The 22,886-nt window shown below is 38.5% G+C and overlaps 1 protein-coding gene across 3 annotated transcripts; it reads right to left on the bottom strand.

Annotated features, from left to right (window-relative positions):
• Positions 1-291: 291 nt before the first annotated feature.
• Positions 292-21,860, bottom strand: FBXL3 (F-box and leucine rich repeat protein 3). Of its 3 annotated transcripts, none has more exons than XM_036107404.2 (5): positions 21,481-21,860; positions 16,686-17,034; positions 12,817-12,939; positions 9,480-9,651; positions 292-2,796 (listed from the first exon to the last, which is right to left on the bottom strand). In XM_036107404.2, exons 2-5 carry the CDS (start codon positions 17,031-17,033, stop codon positions 2,153-2,155), a joined length of 1,287 nt encoding a protein of 428 aa, XP_035963297.1. In that variant the 5' UTR covers position 17,034; positions 21,481-21,860; the 3' UTR covers positions 292-2,152. The 3 variants fall into 3 exon arrangements, with proteins under 3 accessions (XP_035963297.1, XP_035963289.1, XP_035963281.1); XM_036107396.2 differs by having other exon boundaries at positions 21,666-21,805; XM_036107388.2 differs by lacking the exon at positions 21,481-21,860 and adding an exon at positions 20,877-21,376.
• Positions 21,861-22,886: the final 1,026 nt, after the last annotated feature.

Here is a 22,886-nt window from a genome sequence, read left to right as displayed (position 1 = left end):
CTAAAAGCAGAGTCTATTTTTAATTTAACCATTTTCTTTATAAAATTTGAAAAATAAATGTACATTTCACAGTCAGTTTTTATTTCCTATCACTTTAGTCATCAGAGTTTATTTCAAGGATAGATTCCATTTGCCTAATCTTACTACATCTTACCATAAACTTATTTAATATTAAACACTGTATTTATCAAATACAAATTTGAAACTAAAACCCTAAATTTGTATGCACTTGTTGGAAAATCAAGTACATTTGTTAGGGTAGTTTTTAAAAATTAAAATAATACAACAGCATTAGTAACTATCTTTATTCTCAAATTGATAAAAGCATTTAACATATACTTTACAGTATAAACAAAGTAAGTGCTATGCATTTTGGTTATAAAGTGACAAAGTATTTCAAGCATTATATAATTCAATTTGTACAAAAAAGTAAATTTCCAAATAAAGCTTTGGTTAGTAGAACTGATTATGTACTGTCAAATCCATTTTCCAAAGTTGTTCAAGGAAAAAAAGCTTCATCCACTAACACAGGTATTTCTTGTACAAAGCTATTTACTATTAGTGAGAAGGGAAAATACTACAATAATTGCTTTTAATTTCCAAGTCTGGATCAGCCTTTTTTTCTTCTCATTTATAATGTGGCCAGAATACCATGACTTTTGAAAAATCACCTTTTACTTTATTCTTAGGAAGGTAATCTATTTAAAAAATAGATTAGATCTGTAAGACTGTTAGTTTCCATAATTACCAAGATGCTTTCTAAAAGTTTCAAGCATTAATATATTAGTCCATTGGGGTAAATCACTTCTAATTTCCCTTAGGAAAGGTAATATCTACTAGCACTAGTGCTCAGAATCAAAGCTTATATAATACCTAAAAAAACTAAATGTAACCCAAAACTTAATATTTTTACAGCAATGTGTGGATAACCTTTATTCATATGAAAGTAATAAAAATGCTACCTAACTTAAATAATATAAAATAGCATTTTAACCAAATGAAAATCACAAAACTTAAGACATTTTTCTATTAAAATTTTCCAGTCCACTGAGAATATTTACTCAAAAATATGATTATGAACTTAAATATATCCTCTTTTAAGTTTACTTGTTTATGCTGAACTGTACAATTGGTGCTCCTTTTATGATTTTTGAAAGCTCTACTTATATAACTATTTAATTCCAAAATGGAAAAATGAGCCATCACTAAAATTCACTGGAAATAATATTCTTTCATGGAAATAATTTATAAACATTTTAAAGTTCTACCTTTAATTACTTTAATTTGGCTTTTTTATATAGATAAGCTTTTCATTTCAATTATTGTATAATACTTCAAAACTAGCTTTAACAAAGATAAAACCAAGGAGAACTGGTAAAGCATTCCTTACTTTACACTGGATGCCTCAAAGTGTCACATACATAGTAACATCACAGAAAAGAATTTATATGGTTTAGCAGATTATAGAGCAAACCTGAAAGTTTATACAAAGTTAAACACTGCCTCCCTTCCTGTTTTTTTCTTTTAATTTGATCTTGGCTCTGTTTATTATCCTTCTATAATAACCACTGTGACACTTCCAGTTTTCTAAGAGATCCAATTACTTACACATACCTCTTTAAACAGCTCTGTAACATATTTCAGAACATTCAACGAATCTCTTTCATTTGATACGACATATCCTACATTTTTTTCTCACAAAATGCTCTGTCCTGAGCTATATTAAACACCTTATAACAGGTGTATGTATAACTGAAGACCCTAAAATGTCAAGTTTACATTTTTAAAAAAATGCATAGAGAACATAACTTTGGAAAACCTATTAGTACTCACTTCTCAGATACTAGTATAGGTTTTGTTTCTTTCAGACTGTTAATCTTCATAACTGGTTATTACTTTCAGATCTGAACCACATTTTAAAAGATTTTTTCTGAGCTTTGATTGCTATTAGGCTAAAGAAAGAGATGGAAGTTTTCTGACCGAAACTGGTCCATAGGTGTTCCAATAACATCCTTACATATTCAATGCAGGTATCAAATTTCCATGCCACAAAATAGAATTACATCAGAACTACAGGAAATAAACTCTTATTATAATACAATATACTTAATGTTAAGGTGCTATTCATCATGCCCTACACATCATTTGGTCTTTACCAAGTAGGCATCATGTCTGGAAACCACACCCTACCAAGATGCTTGGACACCTCCCAATGGATCTGCTCCAAACTATATTTTTGGTCAGGAATTAATACTTCTTCCATAATGGATAACTGAGACAGGCGGCCACCACACATCTTCACAAACTCAACAAAGGCACTACATGAGACTTCACATTCTCCTAGTCCAATAGCTGACAAATTTTTACAACGTTCTGCAATGCGAATTAACTCTTCATCAAGTGGCCGTAATCCATTAGCACATACTACCAGTTCAACTAGTCTAGGGCATGTCATTCCCACACGGCCAAGCACATCTTTGCTTACTGATCTCCCAAAGTAAAGATGGGTGGCAGGTATTTCATACCGAAAGAATGGATCAAATTCCTCTTCATATAAAAAAAAATACATCACTAAGTTCACTTTTGGTGAATGTCTGATGAAAGCATCCCAGCTGCTCTTCTGAATAGTATGGAAGTGTGTCTGTCCAGGATTCTCACTAACCACATCGATGCGCAAGTGTTCTAATCGGACGTGTTTTTCAGAAGATAAAGCAAGCAGCAATTCATCACTTAACAAGTGGTAATTCAGGGCCAGTTCACGTAAGCCATGACATTGATCAGCCACACAAAGGATACCTTGAAAGAAAAAAGACCTAATTATTTACAAATTTTTGTACAAATTCATCATCTGTTCAAAAAATTTAATCAAGTACAGGTCTCACAATAAAGGTTTACCATATTTCCCTATCACAAAGCTATACAATTTAAAATTCAGTTATATGGTTGGACTAGCAGAAAGTCACAAACAGTTAAAAACCTATTACTAATTCTATAAATCTGATACCTTAAAAAGACATGAAGCTCATTTAACAACTTAGATCATAAATTATTAATAAATACAGTTGACCCCTGAACAACACCGGGGTTAGGGGCACTGACCCCTGTACAGTTAAAAATCTGTGCATAACTTTTGACTCTTCAAACATTTAACCACTAATAGCCTACTGCTGACCAGATGCCTTACTGATAACATAGTCAATTAATACATATTTTGTATGTTAAATATATTTTGTGCTACATTCTTACAATAAAGTTAGAAAAAAGAAAATACTAAGGAAATCATAAGAGGAAATATATTTATAGTATAAATCTATAATAATCTGTAAAAATCTGTAAAAATAATCTGTAAAAAATCCACGTGTGTGGACCCACAAAGTTCAAACCCATATTGTTCAAGTGTTAGCTGTATGTTAACATTCCATAACTAAGTAAAGTTTACCCCAGTAACAAATGGACAGTGTCATATTCTTTAAAAAACTGATTATTAATACCAAACTTGTAGGTTAAGCCAAGAAAAATTATATGATCATTGCTACAGAAGCCAAAGGACATTTTTTGAAATTGAAAACTTAACCCTAATTAAAAAGAAAAAAAAAGGTAAAGCCATATAGAAGAATCGATGTAACTAAATAAAACATTTGACAATTTTTTAAAAAAGATTTCTAACACCTGAGCAACAAAGTTTTAACTGCTAATAGTGTATTAAACTTATCAAATTTCCAAGAAAAAAAATACCAAGATACCACTAGATAAATGAGTCAAAGATAATAAACAAATTCACATTAATGGAAATATTAAATATAACATATTCTCACATATCCAGAAAACAGTTCTATAAATGTTTCCCTATACTTAGGGCACTATGCTTCAGAACTGCACCAAACCCCTATCAGCAGCAGATCTTACCAAAGGTCAGTACCTGATCAGTGAAATGGCCTAGTATAAAAATTCTACCCCAACCAGACAGCCTATACTACTTGATAAATGATCCATTGAAACCATTTATTTCTTGTGTTTAGAAACAAGGATAGGAACAAAACACACATCATATTATCTACTACTTATTGTATAAGTATAATATGTCAGGTACTAGATACGTTATCTCATGAATACTCAAAAAAATCTAGAAAAGTGTTATTTCTATTTTGAAGTTGATGCAGCTAAAGACAGCAAAGCTGGAATTCAAACACAGACTGACTCTTAAGTTCATGTGCTTAACTACTGGCTGAGAAGTGACAAGACAGAGAGGCATCAATAAGACAAAGCTTAAGAGCAGTGGAAGGAGAATATAGGCAATAGAATCAGTGAAGAGAGAAACTGAATCATCAGTATAGGAGTCACAAAAGAGGGAATAAAAGACATCTGTGCTGGAGCGCCTGGGTGGCTCAGTTAAGTGTTTGATTCTTGGTTTCAGCTCAGCTCATGATCTCAGGGTCATGGGACTGAGCCCTGCATTGGGCTCCGCACTCAGTGCAGAGTCTGCCTGTCTCTCTCCCTCTGCTCCTCCCCCTCCACTCTCTCTCTCTCTCTCTCTCTCTCTCAAATAAGTAAGATTTCATTTATTTTAGAGAGAGAGAGAGCACAAGCAGAGGGAGCGGGAGGCAGAGGGAGAAGCAGGCTCCCCGCTGGGCAAGGAGCCTGATGCGGGACTCGATCCTAGGGCCCTAGCTAGGATCATGACCTGAGCCAAAGGCAGATGCTTAACTGAGTCACCCAGGCATCCCTAAAATAAATAAAATCTTAAAAAAAAAAAAAAAAAAAGGCATCTGTGTTTCACTCTTCAGCCACCGCAAAGTTTTTGTTCTCCATAAGATGTGGATATACTTTGAAATAAATCATTACCCAAGATAACCTGATCTCTGTTCTTTATAATCTCATAAAGCCTGACAGAAAACAAATACATGGGGAACGGTAACCAAAGACGCAAATAAAAGAGATACCATTGATAACTATTAATGCAGCTGTGGCAGGCATAATTCTAAAAGTGGTCCCCAAGATTCCACAACCTAACCCCCTGGAACTTGTAAATGTGGTAAGATACCACTCCCATGATTATGTTACATTAGCACAGTTGGCTTTAGGATTGTCCAGGTGGTGCTAATCTAATAACATGAGCACTTCAAAAGCTGAGTCCAGTTGCAGAAAAGAAGTCAGACTCAGAACTTCTCTAGCTAAGCAGACAAGCTAGCTGAGCAAAGCCTATAGCTCTGACCTATAGAACTGTGATACTACGAAATCAGTGTTGGTTTAACCTGCTAACTTTGTAGTTGTTAGTTACGCAGCAATAGAAAACTCAAACAGGGGCACCTGGGTGGCTCAGTCGGTTAAGCGACTGCCTTTGGCTCAGGTCATGATCCTGGAGTCCCTGGATCGAGTCCCGCATTGGGCTCCCTGCTCGGCAGGGAGTCTGCTTCTCCCTCTGACCCTCCCCCCTCTCATGTGCTCTCTCTCTCTCAAATAAATAAAAATCTTTAAAAAAAAAAAAGAAAACTCAGTTATTATATGATTCAGCAATTCCACTCATAGGTACATAACCAAAAGAAATTAAGCCTTATGTCCACACAAAATCTTACTTGAGTTTTCATGGCAGCATTGTTCGTAACAGTCAAAAGGTGGAAACAACCCAAATATCCATCAAATGAACAACAGATAAACGTGGCATATACCCATACAAAGGAATATTATTTGGAAATAAAAAGAAATGAAACACTGATATATGCTATAACTTGCACAGAAATTCATTATTGGTGGTATTATCAATTCACACAACTCATTTAGAAGAAAAAACAGTAAAAAGCATAAAAAAGATCCAGAACCTCTGACCTAGTTCTTCTACTTAATCATCTGTCTTATGGAAGAAATTAGTAGAAGCAAACCGCTATGTGCCAAAATAGTTTTTTTAAATCACAGCAAAAATGTAGAAGTAAGTATCCAACCTTAAAAGAATTATAAGACAAATGTTGGCTTACCAACAACACAGAATACTAAGTAACTAAATGTTGATTATTTCAGCTGATACTTAATAATAAGCGTCTTCATGTCAAGCACTGGTGCTAGGGCAGTAAAATACAACATGAACAAGACAGCCTTATCCTAATAGAAGGCAGCAGATAATGAAACAAGAATGGTCTAGGAGTCATAACAAGGGAATCAAGGAAGATTTCCCAGAACTAACACAGTGGGATATAAAGAATTAGAAGGATCAAGTGAGGGCAAGAGGTGAGGGAGAAGGAAAGTGAACAGTATTTCCTATGTAAACACCCAGACATGGAAGAAAACACAAGCCTTCTAAGAACTAAAGGGAGCTCAACATATAGTAATGCAAGTAACGTAACATCTTCATGCATGAAGCCCAATAGACAGGCAAGGGCTAGATTATATGGGACCTTGTAAGCCTCAGTAAGGAGTTGGGATCTTACCTAAAGCATAGTGTGAAGAAAACGAGAAAAAAATCAGATTTGTATTTTAGAAAGATGACTCTGTCTGTAGCATGGAAATCACATTAAAGAAGAGCAGGCTGCACGTTAGGAAATCAGTTTAAGAGGGTACTGCACAGGGGCGCCTGGGTGGCTCAGTTAAGTGTCCGACTCTTGACTTCGGCTCAGGTCATGATCTCAGAGTGGTGAGATCGAGCCCCACAATGGGTTCCTCGATGAGCACAGAGTCTGCTTATCCCTCTCCCTCTGCTCCTCCTACCCACCCCACTCATGCTCACATTCTGTCACTCTCTTGCTCTCTTTTAATAAATCTCAAAAAAAAAAAAGAGGGCACTGCACAAAGATTATGGGGGCCGGTACTAGAGTAGTAAGAGTGGAGATGAAGAAAGGTACAGTGTCTTAGTTCAGGCTGTTTAACAGAATACCACAGACAGGGTGGCTTACACAATAAACATTTATTCCTCACCGTTCTGAAGCCTGGAAGTCCAACATCAGGATGTTAATAGCATGGTCGGGTTCTGGTGAGGACCACAATTCTTGCTGGCTTGTGGATAGCCACCTTCTTGCTGTGTCTTCACGTGGTGAAAAAGAGATCTTCTCTCTCCTGTCTCTTCTTATAAGGGCACTAATCCCATTTATGAGAGCTCTACCCTCATGACCTAACTCTCCCAACCCAATTCCAAATACCACCACATTGCAACTTAGGGCTTCAGCAAAATGAAGGGGGACTGGAGGGGATCGACACAAATCTTCAGTCCACAGCGCAGAAATTCAAGGCATACTTTAGGGATGGAGTCACCAGACCTTGGTGATTGAAGGGATGTAGAAAGGGTAGGAAGAATCAAGGATGTCTGTCAGGTCCCTGACAACTAGGATGGATGGTACCATTTATGAGATAGCACAAAGGAAAAGGCGAGAGATTTGGATAGAGGGAAAAGAAAGTTCATTATGAGTCTGAAGTATCAGTGAGACACTCTCGAGCAACTGGGCCATCGGCAGCTTAACGCATAGCTCTGGAGTTCTGAGCACCTCTAAGTAGGAAGTGTTAACATATAGAATGAAACTCAAACCAGAGATGACCATGACACAGCCCAGAGTTTGCATAGTAAAACAAAAAAAGGACCCAGCACAGAACACAGTGAAACACCAAAATTTAAGGAATGAAAAGAGAAATCAGTAAAAGAAATGGTAGGAACAATCAGAGAGGAAGGAGGAAAATCAAGAGTACAGTATCAGAGTCAAGTCACTAGTATCGAATGGTGCCTAGAAATCAAGCAAGTAGACAATTATAAGGACTATATGAAATGGGAAAAAAGTTTGATAAAATATTCAGTGAAGAAAAATAGAAAATAGCCCTTAATTTCAACTTCGAGAAAGAATAGTCTCACTATGCAAAATATGGACAGAAAGAAAATATGCAAATATGTTAAATTTTAAATTAAAATCCTGTATGGTTATACTCGTAAATTAAAAAGTATTACAAGTAACCCTCTTTCATTTCCCTTCCCTTCCTGAACAGCTTGCCCAAAAGCCATTAGGTAAGACCATGCAAGTTTACACGTACTATCAGAATTGATGTGCATGTTTAATAAAGTAAATGAACAGGAGATGGACCAGGATAAAGAGAATAATGAACTCATAGTCTCACAGAGAAACCAGAGACCCAAAGGCTCTCCTATAGTATGGGAAGTGCTGTAAGTTATGTTCAGAGTGCTACGGAAACAACACATGGGGGTTCTAAACCAGAGAGAAAGAGGAAATAAGAACAAAACTGGATCATCTGAGCTCAATTCTGAAGGCTGGCCTGGAGTTAGCTAGATGAAGAAGTTGGGGGGGGGGGGACGGTATTCCACAAAGTACAATGTACTAAGCACACACACAGGGACTAAGAACTGTAGTTATGTAGGACTCTGTAAAAGCGGCACGTGAATGAATAGCAAATAAGATTAAAGAGATAGGTGGAGATCAGGATACAAAGGGCCTTGTACCCTATGAAGCTATGAAATATAGACCACACTCTCACAGCAAACCTAGATAGAAAATGTAACCAAGGTCACATCAGAAGTAAATGCCAAAGGTCCATTCTTCTTAAATTATATTTTATTTAGATAATCACTTTCAGTAATAATCTAGAAGTGACAGAAGCAACTAGGGAAATACTGCAATAGACCTAGCCATTCCCATCACCAAGACCCTCCATGTAGGACACATGGGCAACAAGTAAGTAATCTCCATCCAAGAGGAAATCATTTTCTTGGGGGAAGGCCAGACGTTAATTATGGCAAGAAGGTGGGAAGTATTCTGTAAAGACATCAAGGATTTAACACTGTGTCTTAAAAACAGGTTTCCCAAATAACACAGCCAAAAGACTGGGAGGGATTGTCAATAGTGGGAGGATGTGTCAGAAGTGAAGCATCAGAGAGTAGTAATACCAAGTGCGAGTTTATACTTACTTTACAATACGAACCATTTGGAATTTAAATGATCTCAAACTGAATAATGTAGTAATGCTTAGAAAATTCTATAAAAGTTAGAAAGAGCTTTCATAATGCTATTCCCCATTCAATGGGCTCTCAGCTCCAAAATTCAATGTAGGAATAGGGTTATCTTGCAAAATGTAAGATGGCAACTTTAGCACAACTCTCCTCCCTTTACACAGTGAGAAGAAAAGCAATTATTAAATTGCTGATTCAAAACCTACCCTGCTGGCTCAACTACAATTAGAGAAAATTCTATCTAACCTGAAGGGACACCTCAGGCAGATCTAATACTGTCTTTTTTTTTTTTTTAATTTATCCATTTTCTTGCACAGGTTGGACACAAGTTGCCAAATAAGAGTAGAAAATAAGTTGAAAGTAAGTGTCTAGGCTAGGAATGCTACAGAATTTATGTTATTGTATTATGACATTATAAATATGTTTATGCAATAGAGATGAAATAATCATATTAACCCATCCACAAGGTTAATGATCACAGTTTTTAATTTGATAAATACATCAATACATTTTACTAACATGTCATCTGGCAAAAAACACAACATACCTGCTGGAGAGACGTGAGGACAGCTGCTCATTTTCAGCAGCTTGAGTGTATCACTGTTGTTGGCCACTAGTACTTTGAGGGATGGATCATCTACTGGGGTATCATCTATTTTAAGCGAGGACAAGGATTTGGAGTTTACAAACACTACTGTCAGTGCAGAAATAAAGTGAGACTGAAAAGCAAAAAAATTAAAACAGTTGCAATTTTCACAAATGAGAAGGGGGGGGTGTTCATATAATTCACATATGGTTCATCTGAACCCTAATGATATATTACTGTTTTAGGCGTAGCATCCCTGCACTCTGTTGTTGGGGATATGGTAAAAAAGAGAGGTGACTATTTGCGATCTTTGAGGAAAATCTTTTTAGCTGTAGAAGAAAGAGATTTCAAGCCACAGGGTGAGTCCTAAATCACAATAATCACTGGTAAGTAAAAAGACAAATTACGGATTCCAGGATGAGAATACCTCTCCGATACTTCATATCACATCTGGAAACCCTACTCCAGTGTTTTATAACACTGAACCACATTCTTTTTTGGTCTGATAATGACCATTAAAATAGTAATTATTATTGGCATAATCATTAAAAATTATAATAAAAATCAACTCAGAAGCTATGACTCACTTGGAATATAAAAGCTCAAAGAAAATTTGATTCTAAAATAAGGAAAATCACACCTAAATAAAATTCCAAGTTTAAAACTCCTTTAAATATGTTAAATTATCTATAATATTTTCAAGCCATTTTATTCTAATGTATTTTCCCACAAATGTACCAGTTATTATTATTGCATTTATTATATACATGTAATTATCTGTTGGACACAGAATCTGACCTAAAGGAACCACTGCAGTATAGCAGGAATTAAAGCACGGTCAGAGTATGTAACTTGGAATCAGCTAAAACCAATGGACAAAGAATCCAGGAGTAGGAAAGAGAGGTAAACATATGCTCCAACATCTTCCTCTACATAACCAATCTCACTCTCCATTTAGCTTTATAAATTCACTACAGCAGTTAAAAGGAATGAGGGCAGGCTAACAGCCAAGAAAGTACAATGAAACACCATTTTCATGATCACATACCCTAACTTTCTTTTCCCCTACAATTAAGTAACTGGTTAACTAATTAAATTCTGACCTATTTAAATGTTAATAGCTTTCTCCTAAAACTTTGGCATCAAACTCAATTATATCTTGTACAGTCACATGTCATTAGTATACTCATGACTGTATCACTGCCTTTTCCTCATTTCCCTCAGATTTATCTCTGGTCAAATACACTTCTTTCATGTTCTCTTCAGCTCTCCCAGGATTTCCAAGATATAGCAATATCCTATTTCAATCTTCTACAAGAGCCAAAATGGGGGTGGGGGGTGGGGTGGGGGAACAATATAAGCATCTTAGACCCATTTAATTAAGGAAGGAAGCCATCCTACTAGATGCATCATAGTACCCAAAGAAAAAACTACTAAAGTACTAGTACTAGATATGTATAATGATAATCCTTAGTAGTAAGAAAAAAGGAAATTTTGTTCCACATACCTTTTAATATGGTATGTTTTATACTATATATTTGTTTTTTAGCTATGCTATGTACATAGAAAATCAATTCAGAATATATCATTTTCCATGTAAGTCAGTGCTCTAACTGACTTAATCAGAATCTCATGGACTGCTCATAGGAGGGGGAAAATCAGAATAGGGAAAGTAATCCAAAATCTCAAAGTTTCTAAAGGTGATTTTCATGTACATTAAGTTTGAGAACCACAGTGCTCTGACCCACCTACTTACAATCTTAAAATGTTGAACAGAGTATCTTACCCATCTCCCTTACCTTACATGAGGAAAACATTTTATCTCAAATGTATGTAAAGAAACTTTTAAAAAATCAATTAAGGGGCACATAGGGCTCAGGTCATGATCTTAGGGTCGTTGAGATCAAGCCCCATGTTGGGCTCCACATTAGGTGTGGAGCTTGCTTGGGATTCTCTCTCTCCCTCTCACTCTGCCCCCAACCCCAGCCACTCATGCTCGCTCTCTCTCAAAAAATAAAATCAATTAAGACTTTGTAATCAACTGGTGATACATTTGTTACTGATATTACATTCCATTACCACCTGGGTTATAACACACACTCAATTTAATACTATTTCTTCCTGAATCACCCTAGTAAATTAAACTGTTAGGTGTGTTAAATGGGTATCTATATTTTAGTTTGCAGTGTACTCTGAAAAAACCTTTCAAATTATTGCTGAATGCTAACCTACCCAACATTAGCTAACAACTCAGGGGGCCTTTATCAATTGCCTTTTTAAAAATGCACACTTGGGGTGTCTAAGTGGCTCAGTTGGTTGGGCGTCTGATTCTTAATTTCAGCTCAAGTCATGATCTCGGGGTCATGGGATCAAGCTCCACATTGGGCTCCACGCTGGGTGGGGATTCTTCTTGAGATTCTCTCCCTCTCCCCCTCCCTTTGCCCCTCCTTCACATTCGAGCGTGCTCTCTCTCTAAACTAAATAAATAGGGCTGCCTGGGTGGCTCAGTCGTTAAGCGTCTACCTTCAGCTCAGGTCAGGATCCCAGGGTCCTGGGATCAAGCCCCACATTGGGCTCCCTGCTCAGCGGGAAGCCTGCTTCTCCCTCGGCCTCTGCTGCTCCCTCTGCTTGTGCTCTCTCTCTCTCTGTGTCAAATAAAATCTTTAAAAAATATAAATAAAAATAAAAAAATAAACTAAATAAATCTTTAAAAAGGTACACTTATTTTTCTACTTTGAGACTAGTTATTAGAGACACCATATAATTACATGCAGGATTATGTTAGAACATATATATAATGAATATAAATAGTTCACTCTTCACCAAAAAAAAAAAATTTTCTTTAAATAAAATCTATGCATTAATCCAAGCTGCACTAATTTTTGCTCAAGAATAAATCTTCACACATTTACCAGAAGATTTTATAAGCTATACCTGTTCTCACTACTGGCACTGTCTACTTTTCTTTGATTATAATTTCACCAATCTGCTCTGAAAGTCCAAAAAGGGGCTGCTATATGTCTTTTTTCTAATATGCTTGTTTCTCAGTTTTACTTAGTCTCTTTTAGTATGTCCTGCTGAACCCTCTGCAAATTCATTCAAACTTTTCCCATCAAGAAGCACAAGGTAATCAGAAAAAGGAAAAGCTTTTTTAAAAATCCTACTGCCTAACCATCTAAATAGTAACCAGTTTTCCACTGAGTATACTATTTTTCTTACACTCTCATTGTCACTACAAGAAATGGGCAGGGCTTCATTTGATTTCTCAGTAACTGCCAATAACAAAACCAGCAAATACCTTTGGTAAATCCATAAAGCTTGGCCGAGCCGTTGAAATAAGTCCAAGTGTTTTTAAAGAGCAATTTACCAGTTGCGATAATATATCGCAAGCTGCTTCAGCTGATTCTTTGCTGCTGTCCACCTTAAAAAAGAACACATCATTTAGCCACGCATATATTTACATTTCTCTGTGTAATCTTAATTTTACAAAAGCAAGAAACAGTTATTAGTTTATTACATTACAAAGAATTAATATTTATTCTTTCAATCATACACCCTCACATACAATGTCTCCCTGAAAAATTTTAAGTGCAATTGTCAAGACTTAAATTTTGTTATGATACAATATATACTTAATGTTGAAAGGACTTGGTTTTTAAGTTGATTTATTCCAAACTGACCGTATGATATATAACCTAATGGAACACACGAATTTATAACCTCTGAAAAATAATTATATATTTGGTAGTGGATCTGATTCTACATGCAAATACAGTGTCTATGGTACACATGTTTCAAGGCACCATAAAGTATTTACTCAAAAGGTTCAAATTAATCACAACCTGGGATTCATCATTAATATTAATGGAAAGATGAATGTGAAATAAAATGAGGACATCTGACCAGTGAAGCATGAAAATCTGAACCAAATGAGAAGCAGCTGCTCCCACACATAAACACTTCCTGGAGGAAGAGTAATATGGACAAAAACTCCTGTAGGATATGAGAAGGAGCTCCTTCTATCAAACAGGAAGTTGTTCCCTGGGCTAAAAAACATCTTAAGAGAGAATAGTTAAAAGTAATATTACTTTCATTTCCAGATTGATGTACACTACCTTAACCCAAAAATGTTCTCAAGAGCTGGTTGTAAAACTGATGGACTATTTCAGAACTGTTTATAATACTTTTCATTGGCTAAGTATTTCTACACAAGTGGTTCCAATGTGTGCTCCCTAGACCAGCAGCATCAACATCACCTGGGAACCAGTTAGAAGTGCAAATTCTCATGCTCAACCCAGATCATCTCAATCAGAAACTCTGGGGGTGGGACCCAGCAATCTTTGTCTCAACAAGCACTCCAGGTGATCATGATGCACATAAAGTTTGAGAACCACTGTTCTATACTCATAATTGACTATGAGCCTGTCTAGCCTAGCTAGTGATAAACTGAACACAAATATAATCAGGAGAGCTCAGGAGAATCTTAACAGTATGGTTCTTTTGGTAAATCAGAAATTATATCTCAGGAAAATAAACAATCCCTAATAAAACTGTTTAAACTTAGCCATTCTGGCTGGTTTGAGGTGAAATTAACAAGTCAGGAAACAACATGTTGGCAAGGATGTGGAGAAAGGGGAACCCTCCTACACTGTTGGTGGGAATGCAAGCTGGTGCAGCCACTCTGGAAAACAGTATGGAGGTTCCTCAAAAAGTTGAAAATAGAGCTACCACATGACCCAGCAATTGCACTACTGGGTATTTACCCCAAAGATACAAATGTAGGGATCCAAAGGGGTACGTGCACCCCAATGTTTATAGCAGCAATGTCCACAATAGCCAAACTATGGAAAGAGCCAAGATGTCCATCAACAGATGAATGGATAAAAAAGATGTGGTGTATATATCCAATGGAATATTATGCAGCCATCAAAAGGAATGAAATCTTGCCATTTGCAATGACGTGGATAGAACTGGAGGGTATTATGCTGAGTGAAATAAGTCAATCAGAGAAAGACATGTATCATATGACCTCACTGATATGAGGAATTCTTAATCTCAGGAAACAAACTGAGGGTTGCTGGAGTGGTGGGGGGTGGGAGAGATGGGGTGGCTGGGTGATGGACATTGGGGAGGGTATGTGCTATGGTGAGCGCTGTGAATTGTGTGTAAGACTGATGAATCACAGACCTGTACCTCTGAAACAAATAATATATCATATGTTAAAAAAAAAAAAGAAGATAGCAGAAGAGAAAAACGAAGGGGGGGAAATCAGAGGGGGAGACGAACCATGAGAGACTATGGACTCTGAGAAACAAACTGAGGGTTTTAGAGGGGAAGTGGGGTGGGTTAGACTGGTGATGGGTATTAAGGAGGGCACGTACTGCATGGAGCACTGGCTGTTATACGCAAACAATGAATCATGGAACACTACATCAAAAACTAATGATGTAATGTATGGTGATTTACATAACACAGTAAAATAAAAAAATGTTTAACCTTATAGGACAGATGGTTTTGTGAGGGTCATACAAGTTGGATACAGCTGAATTGTGTCACATGGCTGTAAAGGAGTTGAACACTGACCCAGCCAACCCCTGGATGAAAGTGGTCTTTAGATATATGAGATTAATGTATTATGCTCATCTTTTCTCAAATTTACCATTAGAATACTTAGACAACTCAAAGATGACTGAAACCAAAGGAAGGCTCTTGAAGTTTCTTCATGGGGAGGTGGGGGAAGGGACAACACTCAAGAAGTTCCTGGATTTGTTTGATTCTCTCACCATTCCCTCACCCTTACCCTCAGTTAGGGTTGCCAGATAATTTACAGGACATCCATTTAAGTAAGTATTATGTCCCAAATAATGAATGGAACATATTTATACCAAAAATTATTTGTTGATTATCTAAAGTCAAAATTCAATTAATAAACATCCTCTATTTTTACTTGCTAAACCTACCAATCCTACCCCCAGTGGACTAAGTGCCCTTGTGCATTTTTCTGGTGAAATGGCCAAATGCACCCAACCATTCCCATCACCACCTCTATCCTCCTCTTCAGACACATATGGAAGAATAAGCAAGTAATCTTCATCTAAAAAGGAATGACACCCTTGAGAGCAGTCAAGACTAGTTTTTGCAAAGAACTCTGGGTTAAGAACCATTGCTTTATCTAGGTTTAATCTGACCTATTTAACAACTGCTACCTATGGGTAATCAGATATTCCATGTGTTACTTTGCAACAACTGTCAGGTATGTTAAAGGTTTAGTAAACATGTCTACATTCCATTACTCATCCTCAGAACAAAACATTATAAGCCTCTGTACTCCTATAAACCACTGTGATTCCTTAAACTATTCCAGAGAGCTCAAAAAGCCACCCCACTTCATTTCTCTCATCACTGCATGAACTCCAATATGTCCCTTCTGGCAATGAAAAGAAACAAACAGTTCTCTTCGGCTTTCTTCCACACACCTTCTCCTATTTCTCTCTAAAATATATTCATCTAAACCTTTTACATAATATTTCTATATCTCCTTTTTCTTTGAAGACCCCGTACGTAGATCAATACGTAGAATTCAGTCCTTATTAAACAGTAATAGCAATTAAGTTTAGTCAATCATAATCTCCACATTTTTTATTTTATATTTCTTTTTCCTCAAATTAACAATAATTCAATGTGACTGTCAGCTTTGGTAAATGATTTATGCTTATTTATTTATTTATTTATTTTTTTAAAGATTTTATTTATTTATTTGACAGAGAGAGAGATAGCGAGAGAAGGAACACAAGCAGGGGGAGTGGGAGAGGGAGAAGCAGGCTTCCCGCCGAGCAGGGAGCCCGATGTGGGACTCGATCCCAGGACCCTGGGATCATGACCTGAGCCGAAGGCAGACGCTTAACGACTGAGCCACCCAGGCGCCCGATTTATGCTTATTTAATAGTTGCTTCTGTTCTTTTAAAAAATTATCAGTAATTATGATTCAATGGAGTGATTTAGCTCAAATATATTTCTGACAGCTTCTAATGTATGCAGTAATTCTCAATCTTTAAGAACTTTCTCTAAAAAGGCAGTATTTTAAAGACAGGGGAAGACATTGGTTTAGGACAAAAAAGCCAAAACAAAATATGCTTTATTTTTTAAAAGAAGGATTTAAAGTATTACCTTGAAGCTGACATATTGCAGATGGTTTGAATGTCTTTTAATAATCTGTTTGATCAGCTCTGGATGTGTAGCTTTCAAGTAAGATGTAGCTGGCTGATTCAGTTCAAATTCAAAACATCTCCACAAGTCAGGCATGTGAAATACCTGGTTCCAGTTGCGGCAAACTTGTGAAGCATGAGCCCGGTCAAGAAGAGGCAAATACTTAAATACTTGGAGAATAATGTCCTGAAGGAGATTACCCCAATCACAAGTCTGAGAATGCTCATTTGTAGTCCTCAGTTTCTTAGATTTCTCTGCAGTACCTTCTTCTGATGAATTATGGTCACTATCTCTTCCTCCTCGTTTCATCCTATTCAGAAAAATGCATCATTTTTTTCATACTTAACTTTTGAATAAAAATAAATCCAATACTCATTCTGTCACTAAGATGCATATGTATGTTTATAAATAGAAACACAAACATGCAGAAAGAACTGGACCAGTAATTCAAGGAGAATATCAAAACAAAATATAATGAAAAATGCCAGTGGAGACCAACTGTTACTTTACAAATTCTACACAGGTGTTTTTAAACATCTGTTTTTATACTGTACTACTTGGGCGAGGGGAAGAATCATGATTTTGAAACTAAACCAAGAATTATATTTCAAAAATTGTAGTCAACTAAAAGGAATATAAAAAAGAATCTATGGTGACACTTTCCAAAGGTTTCTTAACAGACCTGTACCTCTGAAACAAATAATACATTATATGTTAAAAAAAAGAAGATAGTAGGAAGGGAAAAATGAAGGGGGGGATCGGAGGGGGAGACGAACCATGAGAGACTATGAACTCAGAAACAAACTGAGGGTTCTAGTGGAGACGTGGTGGGGGGATGGGTTAGCCTGGTGATGGGTATTAAAGAGGGCACGTATTGAATGGAGCACTGGGTGTTATATGCAAGCAATGAATCATGGATCACTACATCAAAAATTAGTGATGTAATGTATGGTGATTAACATAACATAATAAAATAAAATTTTAAAAAAGTCATCTAAGGATACCTGGTATATCTGAGTTAAATTCAAGGAGACCACAGTCCCAAGAACCTCTAGAAAGGATTTGAATTAAGTAGCCAACAGATCTTTCCACACTGAATAGTCTGTGATATGCATTACTGCCAGATGCAATCTCTGCTTAAAATAAGCAAATCCATTCCTACTATGCACAGGTCCAAAATGTGGTTTCTTCTTCCAACACATCAGTTACTATTGCAATGTGTACCCTAAACTGTATTTCTGAACTAGGTATGTATTTACTCTGTATATATGTACTACCTTCATTCCATTTGTTTTTTTGTACTGGTCTTTGTTGCAAAATAGTAGCATGGTTAAGAGAATGGGCTCTGGGGAATCAAGCTCCCTGGGTTTGAACTGCGGCTCCACCTCTCTTCTTCATGTGGCCTGAAACAAATTACTTGACCTTCCCGTGCGCTTCAGTTTGTAAAGTAGGGATAATAACACACAGGGTTCTTGTGAGGAATTAAATAGTATTAGGGCTTGAAAGGAGATAGAGAATGTTGAACTCAGGTACAGGAAAGCAGTCCAGCATTAAAGACATTACAATGTATGACAGAAATGAAGTATGTGTGAGAAGGTGCAAGAACACATGTTTATGTATGAGAAACACACTGGAAGTAGATTCACCACAGTAACATAACTATAATAAGTGGGATTATACTGTATTACATTACATTAATAATGTAGTAATGGGATTATAATAGTGGCATTACAGTTAAATATTATTTTGCCAATATTATATGTTTTTCTCTATATTATACGCATTTCTTTTAATGTCAATGAATTACATTTTAATCAGATAAAAAGGTCTTGTTTTGATTTGTTATTTGGAAAAATAAGTACTGCAGGCTCCAAACTAAAGGGGGTAATTGCAGATCAATCACTAGTACCCCTGTTTAGTTTAGGCCTGCAACACTTTTATCTCTAGAGAATAGTTCTGGCAGGGTAGTGGTTTGGATTTGGAGTCACAGCTTTTGGAAAGAATGGCTTGTGGCTCCAACTCCCTTCTTCTGGCAAAAGAGTGTGTATGAATTTCTGATTTCTGTGTGGGATGAAGGATGTGCATATGCATGACTCTTAACCAAGTATGTCTCTGTACACTCTCTCTATCCAGCAGCTAGCAAAACTTGTAAAAGAGGATTGGGGGCTGGAAGGAAACAGAATGGCAAAGGTCCCTTGGCCTTCATGCCATTAAAATCTGCCCAGGAGGTCTTAGCACATGTGCAATAAATGAACTACATTCCTCACTGATCCTACTTCCAACTATGTGAGTTAAAGTAAACAACTAGCAAGGGGAGAGGAAAGGAGAAAACAGAATGACAGAGGTGATGGCAAGAGGATAGTTTTATGGAAGATTAAAACTTGCGTGTGAATCTAAATACATTTTTTGAATGTGTTTGGAGAAAAGGTAGTATAATCTACAATATAATCTTTAATATATTAAAAAAAAAACCCTCTTCTAGTAATAATGTCCCACTAGAGGTTGAGGTAACACTGTCATTATGACCCATTTTTCGGCTCTACCTCTAAACCTGAAGGCTTAATTTTAGCATAGAAAATTTGGGTCAAAGAACAAAGAGTCTGCTGCCCACCAAACTCATAATTTGGCTTATAATTTCTCTTCTGACTGCCTAAAATCACTCATAATTTTGAGATGCAGAGATTCAAAAAAGAATGAAACTGTCTTTATAATTTCTACTCCTTAATATACAATGCTGATTGCCTATTTCTGGAGAAAATCTTCTAAAACCATAATTATTCAACTTACAGATGGAATGATTCATTTTACTTTAGAATATAGGGATATATAAACAATAAAATGACAGCCTTATTTACACAATTATCCTTGCTAATACTTTGCTGATGCTAACAATAGGTACTTTCCTTTGTCTATTACAGCCCTGTTTTAAATAAAGTAGGTTTCAATACCTTTCCAAGTTGAGGGGAGAAAAAAGGTGACATATCAAAAAGACATATGAAACACTGAGGAATAGTATCTCTTGGTCTAGATATAAGACTGTATGATCACCGAAGTATATTTTAAGCACTTACTAGTTTATGAAAAGCTGAACAAAAGTCTACAAATTGTCATATGTAATATGACTGTAATATGTCAGTCAACAGTCTATGTCAGCAATAGAAAAATGCAAGGCCAAATGCTGATAAAAATGGTTCTCTGTATTATTTTCATTCATGCCTGAAAATAAAAGAACACTGTAGGCACCTAATAAAATTTTTAAATGTCAGTTTTTTCCAAGATGATCTCAAGTATTTTATTAAATCTATTTACACATGAAGATCTGCTGTATAGAAAGTTAAACAATTCAGAGCATCCACCAGTCTGCAAAAAATTTACATCAATGGAGTATTTATCTCCTGTTTTAGTCAAAGTGAAAACACCTCTTATATTTGACCAGGAGGAGTGCAGAGGAGGAAGCTGGACAATAAATGTCAATGAGACTTTGCAGAGCACCAAAATCAGGCTTCTTCAGGGCTCCAGCAGATCCATTTCAAACTGCAACTTCTCCAGGCCCCAAATAATTCATGCAACTTAGGCCCCAAGAACATTTGGTAGGGACTGATACTATCATGATGCACCAAAGGGGGGGAAACACTAATGAGGAAAAACTACAGACTAATTGAGCAGCACAGGGAGTTACTGAACTCTTAACATTTCCACACACTCTGAAAGCAGCAGTAAACTGGTTCATTAGAAGAAGAGCTGAGGAGAACACTCAGCTGTATGTCCACCATTTGTATTAAGCACTTTTAGTAAACTGTGCATGTAGTAATTGTAAAAGCCCATTTGTACTGAGCTCTAAAAAGCCTCTTTTGGCATCACATTCCCTTTCCGTTTGTGTTCTGCTTTGACTAACATCAAAATTAATCTGCATTCTTCGACTGGAATACAAGGGGAAAAAAAAAAACAACACAGTGGGAAGAGATTAATTCTCAGAATTAGATGGTAGGAAGAGTGTGGTGATTAAAATATACGTAGCGATTATTTGTAGAAAACTCAGAGTGGAGAGCATTTTTATAAATATTTCAAAAGAAGGAGAAAAAAAATACTCTAATTAAAAGATCTGGGCCACTGGATTGGGTATCATCAGCAACAAAATAATGGTAATCTAACCTCTTGGCTTGGAGATGCAGATCAATCATTTAATAGGCTGCTTCCTGATGCCCATCTGCAACTCCACCTGAAACGCTGCCCACGCCTTAAGGCAGGCGCGAAGCTGCTCATCGCAAGTTGACCAAGTTTCCTACTTGGCTACAAGGCCGGAGCGTCCCCTCCTCCTGCGCCACCTCCACGGATTGGCTCTCCCTGACATTTCGCACGCGCTCTACCCTGGGCAGTCTGTTTTGACATCTTAACGCCCCTCGTTTTTCAAGCTACACGCACGGGCACAGGCCACGCCGGGAAGAGCCTGGCAGAGCGCAAGCTCTACGGTGCCTGTCCCCAATCCCTGTCAAGGGTAATAAAACCCGGCGACAGCGGCCCCGAGCCCGCACACGCACCAAGCCTTGTTGACATGTTTTGAAGCAGGCATCGCGGGGAAACGCCCCCAAACAGGCTCCAAGGTCTGGGCGCCGCGCTCCGCCCGACGCTCCCGAGGGGCGGCCAGAACGCGCCCGGGACCCCGCGCTCCCGACCCGCCCTGCCGCCCACGAAGGTCGGCGGACCCACCCCGGCCCCGCCGTCACCGGGGGCTCTGGCCCTGCCCCTCCGCCGTTACCTGCTGCCGCGGGCGGCTTCCCCCACACACCACCCCGGGCTCCGGGGACGGCGGCGGCGGCCGGTCCCGCGGCTCTCACATGAGGCCCCCCGGGAGCCCCGCTTCGCGCTCCCGCCGCCGCGGCCCCCCGCGCTCCGCCCGCATCCGAGGCTCTGGTCCCGCGGCGGACGCCAACGCGGCTCCACCTTTGCGGCTCTGGCTGCCCCAGGAGAAAACTCCTTTTTCAGTCCCGCGCGGTCCGCGTCCTCCTTCCGAGACCCCTTGTCGCCGCAAAAGACTCCTTCAGCGAGTCGCGGCCACCGCGTAGGTCCCCACCGCCTCGGCCCACACAGCGGCTCCAAAATGGCGCCCGGGGCTCGCGGCCGCGCGCTTTCCCCGGCGCGTCTCCGCCCGAGGGGGCGGGCGCGTGTCCGCCGGGGCGCGCCCGCGGAGGGCGGGGGAAGGCGGGAGTGGGCCGCGCCCGCCGGGAGCGCGCACCGTCGGTGTCGCGGGGGGCCTCCGCCTCCCGATTCCAGGAGAGTCGGCCGCCTTCCTCCCCCAGACGCTACTGCTCCTTTTATGGGAGTTTTCGTTTCGAAGCCACTGTGGGGGGGCTGGAGCGAGCTAGATGGCTAAAAAGCTATCTGCTGTTGAAACTGGAAAGTTTAGGGAGATGGAGCAGGAAGGGAGGAAAGGAGGGACTGTCTCCGCAGCCAGCGGCAAACCCACAGCGGGTTCGCGGCAGAAAGATAAACTCAGCTGCTGACGGCGGACACACCTCCGCGCTGCCAGGCGGGGCTCCGGATGGGCACGCCTGCGCCGCGGACCCCGAGGGGTTAAAATACAGGCTCTAAAAACTGACACACAGCCTAGGTACGTATAGGTGATTTTAAAAACTATGAGGAGTCAGGGAAGAATGGTGGCAGTGTTAACGAGGGGATTACAAGTGATTTTTATATTTAAAATTTGTATTTTCCAATTTTTCTAAAAACATCTTTTTGTCATCAGAGTTACTACTTTTTAAAACTACCTTTATAAAGTAGATAGACTCCTGAAATTTGAAAACAGCTTTCTGAAACACAATGAGAAAGTGTAAAGGAGTAGATGGCTTTTTTTATTTTTTTTTTTTAAAGATTTTATTTATTTGACAGAGAGAGACACAGCGAGAGCAGGAACACAAGCAAGGGAAGTGGGAGAGGGAGAAGCAGGCTTCCCGCTGAGCGGGGAGCCCGATGCGGGGCTCGATCCCAGGACCCTGGGACCATGACCTGAGCCGAAGGCAGACGCTTAACGACTGAGCCACCCAGGCGCCCTAAAGGAGTAGATGGCTTTTTTAAAAAGATAACCCCCAGGTGAAGCCTTGTGTCAGTCCAGGAGTCTTTGTGTCTTAAGTGCTGCCTACTTAGCTTGTTTTAAAAGTTCGGATT

This window comes from Halichoerus grypus, chromosome 4 (assembly GCF_964656455.1).
Source record: "Halichoerus grypus chromosome 4, mHalGry1.hap1.1, whole genome shotgun sequence".
NCBI lineage: Eukaryota > Metazoa > Chordata > Mammalia > Carnivora > Phocidae > Halichoerus > Halichoerus grypus.
The sequence above is the reverse complement of the archived record's forward strand: the minus strand, read 5'-3'. Positions and strand labels throughout refer to the sequence as shown.